Below are 10,464 nucleotides of genomic sequence, written 5' to 3'. Positions count from 1 at the left end.
GGTGAAAAAAGAGAGGAAGGTTGATTATGTTTTTGTTTCTGGTAATAGGAAATCTAATCTGTTGCTGTATTTAATGTCACAGAGCTAGCCTAGTCTCTGACTCAGTGGTAATACAAATATGATATTTGTGTGTGTGTGTGTGTGTATTTTTGTCGTGGTGGATAGATATATAATGTTTACAATGAAATGGATGCACAATAAAGCAGAGATTTATGTGGGTACCTGAAAAGTGAGTAGGCTACACTATCCTCAACCGAAATGCTACTTGCTTCCATCACTGCTGATATCTTCAGAAGGAGTATGAACTATTGAGTCCCTGGTCTCTTATTTCCACTCCAGAAGGAGACAGTGGGCTCGTTTCTCCTGGTGAATTGGTGTCGGAGGACCTCAGTGAATGGGGCACATTTATCCTGAATTTCACCATGCATTTCCTCTTTTATTGGCCTGGATGTCGCTAGCTGATTCCTACACTTAAAGCTGTTTGTTGCTGGGTGTTTTATAGAACATATAGTCAATAAAGTTCTGTTTACTTTCATTTTCGGCCAAATTTTAGCTTAACAATTCTGCTTCGTTGGTCCAATTCTATTTATGTTTTATGTGTATTTTCTTGATCAACTAAATCATTTGGATAATGAATGTTATTGGATAATGCAGATAATTCTATGTAACTGCCCCCATTGATATGGCAGAGTTCTATGATCTAATGTCCTTTCTAGCATATTTCCAAGAATGCATGCCCAATACATGATTTCATTCTACGTAGTTTGCTAGTGTTGATATTGAAACAGAGATCTCTCTGAGTGACATTTGAGAGTGGTTATGTGACGGTAACAGGGCCTTGTGTACAGGAAGTTATTTGGAGAATGGCTGCTGACTGTAGTGGGACGGTGTTCATTGTCACCCCACTGCTGTCAATTCCCAGAAGTCATGACACAGTGACATCATTGGCCCTCTCTCCTCGCCAATGTTGTTCTGCTAATAGACTGCATCACTCCGTTTCCTTTGGAGGGTTGCTAGTTGCTTTCCAGGCAGGATTAGTGGGAACACTGATATCTCTTCCTTCAACTGTCCACTTGAAGGGAATCTGTTGAAGTCTGTCTGTCTATGTTAGAAGTGTTATGGATCTCGTTAGCGTTGGTTTAATCTTCTCCTCCATCTTCCTCCTCCTAGGTATCCTGTTCAGAAGTTCTGTCCTGAAGCTTTGAGGACCGAGGACTACCCAGCAACCCTGCCATCTCAATCAGTGTCACCCCCCAAAAAAAGAACAGCAGCTTTTAACCTCCAACTTTTTCCTTCACCAAGTGGACTATCTCTGTATTGTAAAACCCACCCCTGCACACTCACGTGTAACGTCCCAACAACGCCACGGTCGCAAGAGGCGACAGACACGAACGTCACCATGAACGTCACGTCTCTGTTCTCCTTCACCAGCCCGGCCGTCAAGCGCCTCCTCGGCTGGAAACAGGGAGACGAAGAGGAAAAATGGGCGGAGAAAGCCGTAGACGCGTTGGTGAAGAAACTGAAGAAGAAGAAGGGAGCGATGGAGGAGTTGGAGAGGGCTCTGAGCTGCCCGGGTCAGCCCAGTAACTGTGTCACCATCCCTCGTTCCCTGGACGGGAGACTTCAGGTGTCCCACAGGAAGGGCTTACCCCATGTGATCTACTGCAGGGTGTGGAGGTGGCCCGACCTGCAGTCTCATCATGAGCTCAAGGCTCTGGAGTGCTGTGAGTACCCGTTTGGCGCCAAGCAGAAGGACGTCTGTATCAACCCGTACCATTACAAGAGAGTGGACAGTCCAGGTGAGTGGGGGGGGGGGACATTGAAGCACTAGAGGGTTTTTATGTTGTGCTGAAAAGTCAACGTAAAATTATCATCTGGGATGATATGCTTTTTTATTATGTTTTGTGTAAATATATCTAATGTTTTTCCACTAGATCTTTCCAGCCTAATTCCCATTTACTGTATGTTTGATTTATGATACCCTTTCAAAATGTGTTGTGATAGTCCATACTTTTCCTATGAACCTTCACATCGCTCTTGAACATGAACCATTCATGGTGAACCATACAAATGACAACTAAACATAACCCATAACATACCCACCCCAGCAGCCTGTTCCTCCCCTATCATCAGCCGTATGTTCTCTCTTCTCTCGTCGTGGCTTTCCCCTTCCCATGGTTTCTGCAGACGTTCACTTCTTTTTTCTCCCTTTCCCCCTTTCATATCCTCCCCATGTCAGCCAGGTGCTCTAATCTGTCTGAACTGAGACACATGAGAAAAGAACAACCACCACAGACTATTGATATGCCTCAGAAATCTCAGCTGTGTGTGTGCTTGCGTGCGTGCGTGTACTGTATTTATGCGTGTGTGCGCGTGTGCCTGTATGTGTGCGTGTGTATGTATGTGTGTGTGTTTGTGTGTGTGTGTGAAACCGAAAGATATTTGTTTCCCTAATAGACAGGGGACATCAAATGTCCTCTTTTGTCTGTCTGCTAAGCAGAAGATGAGGCCCAGCTGACTAGACAGAAACAGCTGTCCACAGGGTGCTACAGGAAGGGGGGCAAGTGTGTGTCAGTGTGTGTGTGTGTGTGTGTGTGTGTGTGTGTGTGTGTGTGTGTGTGTGCGTGTGTGTGTAACAGGAAATTCCAGCCGGGGGAGAATGAGGGCTTTGTTTTTGGCGTGCTCTGTGCGGCCGGTCGGGCCGGGGAACACACACACACACACACACACACACACACACACACACACACACACACACACACACACACACACACGTGGTGTTTCTCTGAGGAAGAAGGGGACAGGAAGCCACACACAATGGGAGGAAGGAGTGGATGCCCGCCTCACACACTTGTTTTAACAACTGGGCTGTAGCACCTGTCTGTCCACACCTCCCCCCACCACCCACACACACACACACCCACACACACACACAGACACACACAGACACACACACAGACACACACACACACACACACACACACACACACACACACACACACACACACACACACACACACACACACACACACACACACACACACACACACACACACACACACACACAGACAGAGCTATTCCCAAAGCAGTAACACCAGGATAGAACAGATAACATGAAACGCCCTGACACTAGTCTTATATAGAACAATAGCCAGGGTTCAGACTCAACCTTTTTTTAAACGTTCAAACTAAATTTGTCAACAAAATATGCTGTAATTAGAATTTAAAACACAACTTTTGACCAGTAATCTTTCTCATTATAGCATTTTATTGGGAAAGGGGAGACCTAGTCAGTTGCACAACTGAATGCATTCAACCGAAATGTGTCTTTCGCTTTTATCCCAACCCCTCTGAATCAGAGAGGTGTGGGGGGCTGCATTAATTGACATCATCAGCACCTGGGGAGCAGTTGTTGTTGGGGGTTAACTAACTGCCTTGCTCAAGGGCAGAACGGCAGATTTTTTCACCTTGCCAGCTTGGAGATTTGAACCAGTGACCTTTCAGATTACTATCCCAACGCTCTTAACCGCTAGGCTACCTGCCACCATTGACAACACTCTTAGTTCCACTATTAGTTCAGTATTATTTAATTATATATTTATTACCAATTTATGGATATCGGTGGAACAGATCTCTAGTGGTTTATATCTGATCTCATACCTCTGAATGGTCCTCACATCACCAATTAGCCACAAATATTTCCCCCCAAGTGATAGATTCTTCATAAAGGGACTCACTCACCTCTGAGATGTTTTCTCTGAACAGAATGTCTGGTACAGAGGCCAAAAACTGCTGGCTAAACCAACACTCTGCAAGCTGCAATTCCAAAAATGCAGGGGCATCTGCAAATGTGCACAGCGAATAGAGAGAGAGAGGGAGGAGGGATAGAGAGAGAGACACAGAGAGAAAGAGAGAGGCTTTTTATGATGCTGTAATTAAAGAACTCTGTCCATCCTGGCTCTGTGTGTGTGTGTGTGTGTGTGTGTGTGTGTGTGTGTGTGTGTGTGCGCGCGCGCGCGCTAACTGGACTCATGGGGCTTAGGGACACAAAGAGAGGGCTAACCCCTTACCCTCTCTACCCCCAATACCCTTGCTAGCAGGGTCAGCCATTGCACCATAGCAGATATTCAACTAAAAAGGCTCTGGACATCTCAATGAAACTAAATGATAAAAATAGGACTGCTGAGAGTTGTAAAGGCTAGAATATTTAATGATTGGAATATTGATTATAGAGAAGAGTGTATTTGGATGTGCCTTTCATTCAAAAGGAAACTGGCCTCACCAATTATGAATGTGTTATATAGTGTCTATCTATGCAATGGTGCAACAGACCCGGCAGACATTTTGTGCCGAATTGGGCCATAACATACCATTCAAATCAGTATAGAGATACAGAAACTGACTGTAACTAACCTTGGGTTGTGTTCATAAGAGAACACAACAGAAAACATTTAAAACATTTAACAGCAGAAAACAAACATATGTATTTCTTATTGGGCAAGTCCAGGTAGTCCCTCCCTGTTTCAGTCCGTTTTCTTCTGTTTCATGCCAACTGAACATGAACCTGATGTCCTCTCTCCTTTCCCCTCTCCTTTCCCCTCTGTCTCAGTGCTGCCCCCGGTGTTGGTCCCGCGGAATAGCGAGTTCAATGCCAAACACAGCATGCTACCACGCTTCCGCAACCCTCTGCACCAGAACGAGCCCCACATGCCCCAGAACGCCACCTTCCCAGAGTCCTTCTCCCAGGCCAACACCCAGATGAACTTCCCCCAGACACAGGCACACTCCCCTGGGGGGAACAGCTACCCCAGCTCCCCTGGTAGTGGCAGCAGTGCCACCTTCCCCCACTCCCCCACCAGCTCTGACCCAGGCAGCCCATTCCAGATGCCAGGTGAGACGCCAGGTCAGATGCCAGGTACAATTCACTAATAACTTTAATAACGTTTGGCGTGGTAACAATGTATTGAATCATGCCATCACCCTCTTGGCTATCTACACTGTGTACAAAACATTATGAACACCTTCCTAATAGTGAGTTGAGACCCTTTTTCTCAGAACAGAGTCAATTGGTCGCGGCATGGACTTTACAAGTTGTCACAAGCGTTCCACAGGGATGCTGGCCCATGTTGACTCCAATGCTTCGCACAGTTGTGTCAAGTTGGCTGGATGTTCTTTGGGTGGTGGACCATTCTTGATACACACAGGAAACTGTTATGTGAAAAACCCAGCTGCATTGCAGTTCTTGACACACTCAAACCGGTGTGCCTGGCACCTACTACCATACCCTGTTCAAAGGCACTTCAATATTTTGTCTTGCCCATTCACCCTCTGAATGGCACACATACACAATCCATGTCTCAACTGTCTCAAAATCCTTCTTTAACCTGTCTCCTCCCCTTCATCTACACTGATTGAAGTGAATTTAACAAGTGACATGAATAAGCTTCACCTCATCATAGATCATAGCTTTCACCTGGATTCACCTGGTCAGTCTATGTCATGGAAAGAGCAGATGTTCCTAATGTTTTGTACACTCAGTGTATATGTGTGTGCTTGGCAAATGGCCGGTCCAATCTAAACAATGGAATAGGCTAAGCAGCAGTAGACTTACTGTAGGTGATGACAGGAAGTAAAGGTCGTATGACAGGAATATTCTGGTCGCTGTACTGTGTAGGTCAGCGTTTCCCAAACTCGGTCCTCGGGACCCCAAGGGGTGCACGTTTTTGTTTTTGCCATAGCACTACACAGCTGATTCAAATTATTAAAGCTTATTGGTTATTTGAATCAGCTGTGTAGTGCTAGGGAGAAGAAGAAAAAACTTTCCCCCATTGGGGTCCCGAGGACCGAGTTTGGGAAACCCTGGTGTAGGTGAAGGTGTTTTTGTCAGCATGTTGGAGTAAACCAAAGGCTCTAAAACAGATAAAGCTGGTAAGTCAATGTTGAATATAGGGTGACAGTTGGAAGACTTCTTTCTCTCTGTTTTAACCCTCTCTCCCCATCTCCTTGCCCTCCTCCAGAGACCCCCCCTCCAGCCTACATGCCCCCAGAGGAGCGGATGACTCAGGACTGCCCCCAGCCCATGGACACCAACATGATGGTCCCTGCGTTGCCCCTGGAGATCAGCAACAGGCCAGGTAATCAGCTGTGACATCACCCACTTAGAGCTGTCAGCGCCCCGCCTGCTCGTACTACAGGTGCAAGGGATTTCTGGGAACACCAAGTACGCAACCATGACACGCTCTGCTTTTTATTTTTCGTGGTGAATCAAGACCAGTTTTAATAGGCTATGTAGTTGAAAATAACACTTGAAAAGTAGTCGTGGTTGTTGGGGTTTGTGGTAGTGTTCATTTAAGATCTCATGCATGTTGTAATGCTAGTAAGAAAAACGGATGTAGGTGCTAAATCCCTCTGTTAAAATAAGGGGTGATTAATGTGATGACTTTCAAAATTGCACATCATGGGTTGGAAAAGATTAGCTAGAAAACAATTTCCTTCATATATTCAATTAAAAGAGAATTAAAGGGGAATTTTATACGATCATTAATGCAGGGTAAAAGGAAAAATAGCATTAACGCGTATCCATTTTCAGAAAAGCAGAGTATCTCACACCATTTTGAGGCATTAGGTTTTAGATTTTAGTATGAAGAACACAAAAGCGTCAGTCTATACATGCAACCCTGAGGAAAGATCAGAGAGTCTGCTAATTAAATTTGGTCTCAGAGCAGTTTTTACGAGGCCTTTTAAAAACCTCTGGCTGATGTCTTCTCTGCCGATGGTAATTAACAGAAAGCTTGTTAAGAACTTGTTAAGAATTGGCCTCACTAATTACATCCAATTTTTTTTTATCTGAAACACTTGTTTCAAATAAAAAAAAACTTGTTTGCTACCACCTACCTCAACTGTGGTTCAGTCAATCGTTAGTTGCTGTGAAGATCTGGCATTCCTTCACATCACACATCTGAACAGTCAGTGCTACACAAAAGCCATGTACGCCACCAGTCATGCAGGCTATTTACATGGCAAAAGATAATGTGTCATGGGTGTTTGATTTTTGAAGTCGAAGCAATTTTAAAGTGTCTACAGCACCAAGTCTGTGGATACTTTCAGCAGCCAAGGTATTGGACAGAATTGTACAAAGTGTTTACGCTAGCTAAATCCAGTATTCCAATCTCCCTACCAATCTCCCTATACAATTGTTATGCATCCAGTTACAGTAGTATCCCCACCCACACAGATGAATATTGCAATGGGTGTGGAGAAATACTCCCTGGAAGTGGCGATTGGGGAATTTTCTGTCCTTCCCCAAGCTGCATCCTGTGCAGTGTGCTAGTGGTAGGAGAGGTTTCCATTGTGGGCCGAAAAGCATAGACCAAACCCACCTGCTGGCCACTACTCTCAGCAGAGGAAGTTAGGGAGAAGTATGCCGCTTGGATAAACTCTCCCTCCCTCAGAGAGAGGAGGCCAGCTGGCATAAAGCTCACCCAAGATACTGGGAGAGGGCACCAGGCGGGCACTGGCTTGGTCTATTGACTGACTGCTTGACTCAATAAATACTGATCCCAGACCAGACTGCCTGCAGTCAGTGACAGTATTTGATCAAGACTGGCCCTGTCCAGACTGACCACAGTCAGTCTACTAGGGTTGGATGGATTTGTCAGCATTGATTTTCTGTTTCGGTTGTATGCAAACATGACCTATAGCTTTCTGTGTACTTAGACTTACTTCACATACCACAGATTTCAGACACATTTTCCACGCTTGTCATCAACATACACAACACCATTTTTTTCTCTAATCCTAGTAAAGGAAGTTGGAGATGAAAGCCTAACATCTGCTATATCAAACTGCAGCTGATAGTCAGACTAGACAGACAGACAGACAGACTTGAACTTTATCAGAACACAGAACAAAAGGCCTGATGCTCATAAGCCACTCCAGTCAATCTGCGCGTGCATGCGCGTGCGTGTGTGTATAAATGTCTCACTGTGTGTGTGTGTGCGTGCCTGCGTGTGTGTCTGATCATACACACATCTCACCCTTTCTGTGTGTGTTTGACATCCTGTACAGATGTGCAGCCGGTGGTCTACGAGGAGGCAAAACACTGGTGCTCCATAGAGTACTATGAGCTGAACAACCTCCTCCTCTCACCCCTCTCTCCTCTCCTCTCATCCCTGTGTCCTCTCCTCCCTTTGTCCTAGATGTTCAGCCGGTGGCCTACGAGGAACCTAAACACTGGTGCTCCATAGTGTACTACGAGTTGAACAACCGGGTGGGAGAGGCGTTCCAGGCCAACTCTACCAGCGTCCTGGTCGACGGCTTCACCGACCCGTCCAACAACCGCAACCGCTTCTGCCTGGGCCTCCTCTCCAACGTCAACCGCAACTCAACCATAGAGAACACCCGGCGACACATTGGCAAAGGTAAAAATGGCCATGGATGGGAACACTCTTATATTGCCTTATATTTTCCCAAATATAAGGCCCTGGACACACTGTCCACAGGACTGGTTCAATTGTTAGTGTCAATGTGTTATGGGCTGTGGACTGTGGCTAAACAGGAGTAGTGCAGTCCAATCATAAATAATTGTGTCAGCATTTTAATGGATCAATTAAGAATCCAAGCAAGTTCTACTCTACTGTACTCTACACTACTCCATTCTAGTCCCATGTAACCCTCTCTTCCCCTCTCCCCAGGAGTCCACCTGTACTACTCTACTCTACTCCATTCTAGTCTCATGTAACCCTCTCTTCCCCTCTCCCCAGGAGTCCACCTGTACTACTGTACTCTACTGTACTCCATTCTACTCCCATGTAACCCTCTCTTCCCCTCTCCCCAGGAGTCCACCTGTACTACTGTACTCTACTGTACTCCATTCTACTCCCATGTAACCCTCTCTTCCCCTCTCCCCAGGAGTCCACCTGTACTATGTGGGTGGTGAAGTGTACGCTGAATGTCTGAGTGACAGCAGCATCTTCGTCCAGAGTCGTAACTGTAACTACCACCACGGCTTCCACCCCACCACCGTCTGTAAGATCCCCAGCGGCTGCAGCCTCAAGATCTTCAACAACCAGGAGTTTGCTGAGCTGCTGGCACAGTCCGTCAACCACGGGTTTGAGGCTGTCTACGAGCTGACCAAGATGTGCACCATCCGCATGAGCTTCGTCAAGGTAACCGTCATAGACATACATCCCATAATATAGAGAATATAATGTTAAATGGTTCAGTGTGAAGGAGGTGAGGTCAGGGGCTAATCTTATGCTTTGAGATGAAGACGAGAGGATTCAAAGAATCAAGGAAATAAGATAGAGAAAGAGCCATGTTGATGATACCTGTCCCTAAAGAGAATAGCTCTCTTCCTCTTGCTCTCCCAGGGCTGGGGTGCAGAGTACCACCGTCAGGACGTGACCAGCACCCCCTGCTGGATTGAGATCCACCTGCACGGCCCTCTGCAGTGGCTGGACAAAGTGCTCACTCAGATGGGCTCCCCCCACAACCCCATCTCCTCCGTGTCCTAGACTCAACTGTCCCCAGGCCCCAGGGCTGTCCAAACCCAGCATTTAGGTTCCAGTGGAGGGGTGGGAGGGGTGGGATGGGTGGGTTTCAGGGTTGGGGTCAATTCCAATTGAAGTCAGTCAATTCAGGAAGTACATTTACATTTACATTTACGTCATTTAGCAGACGCTCTTATCCAGAGCGACTTACAAGTTGGTGCATTCACCTTATAGCCAGTGGGATAACCACTTTACAGTAATATTAAGATAATCTGATTTAAAATTGGAATTTATTTACTGGATTGACTGAATTGAAATGGAATTGACCCCAACCCTGGTGGGTTTGTACAGATGTGGTCAAAAGTTTTGATAATGACACAAATACTAATTTTCACAAAGTCAGCTGCCTCAGTGATGATGAATGCAATTTGCATATACTCCAGAATGTCATGAAGAGTGATCAGATGAATTGCAATTAATTGCAAAGTCCCTCTTTGCCATGAAAATGAACTTAATCCCCAAAAAACATTTCCAATGCATTTCAGCCCTGCCATAAAAGGACCAGCTGCCATCATGTCAGTGATTCTCTCGTTAACACAGGTGAGAGTGTTGACGAGGACAAGGCTGGAGATCACTCTGTCATGCTGATTGAGTTAGAATAACAGACTGGAAGCTTTAAAAGGAGAGTGGTGCTTGAAATCATTGTTCTTCCTCTGTTAACCATGGATACCTGCAAGGAAACACGTGCCGTCATCATTGCTTTGCACAAAAAGGGCTTCACAGGCAAGGATATTGCTGCTAGTAAGATTGCACCTAAATCAACCATTTATCGGATCATCAAGAACTTCAAGGAGAGAGGTTCAATTGTTGTGAAGAAGGCGTCAGGGCGCCCAAGAAAGTCCAGCAAGTGCCAGGACCGTCTCCTAAAGTTGATTCAGCTGCGGGATCGGGGCACCACCAGTGCAGAGCTTGC

General features: G+C 45.9%; 1 protein-coding gene across 2 annotated transcripts in view; it reads left to right on the top strand.

The window, feature by feature from the left end:
• smad1 (SMAD family member 1) overlaps nucleotides 1-10,464 on the top strand; it is an 18,075-nt gene extending 7,611 nt beyond the window's left edge. Inside the window, exons 2-7 of one of the 2 annotated variants that reach the window (XM_084188671.1) lie at nucleotides 1,171-1,799; nucleotides 4,610-4,891; nucleotides 6,018-6,134; nucleotides 8,199-8,420; nucleotides 8,911-9,167; nucleotides 9,372-10,464. In XM_084188671.1, the coding sequence (XP_084044797.1) occupies nucleotides 1,400-1,799; nucleotides 4,610-4,891; nucleotides 6,018-6,134; nucleotides 8,199-8,420; nucleotides 8,911-9,167; nucleotides 9,372-9,515 (1,422 nt within the window). In that variant the 5' untranslated portion in view covers nucleotides 1,171-1,399 and the 3' untranslated portion in view covers nucleotides 9,516-10,464. Of the gene's footprint in view, nucleotides 1-1,170; nucleotides 1,800-4,609; nucleotides 4,916-6,017; nucleotides 6,135-8,198; nucleotides 8,421-8,910; nucleotides 9,168-9,371 lie in introns of both variants that reach the window. The other variant, XM_084188670.1, reaches the window with a different exon arrangement.

The sequence above is a fragment of the Coregonus lavaretus genome (assembly GCF_964263955.1).
Source record: "Coregonus lavaretus genome assembly, contig: SUPER_35_unloc_1, whole genome shotgun sequence".
In the NCBI taxonomy this organism is placed as follows: domain Eukaryota; kingdom Metazoa; phylum Chordata; class Actinopteri; order Salmoniformes; family Salmonidae; genus Coregonus; species Coregonus lavaretus.
Note: the sequence above shows the minus strand (reverse complement) of the source record. Positions and strands in the feature narration are given on the sequence as shown.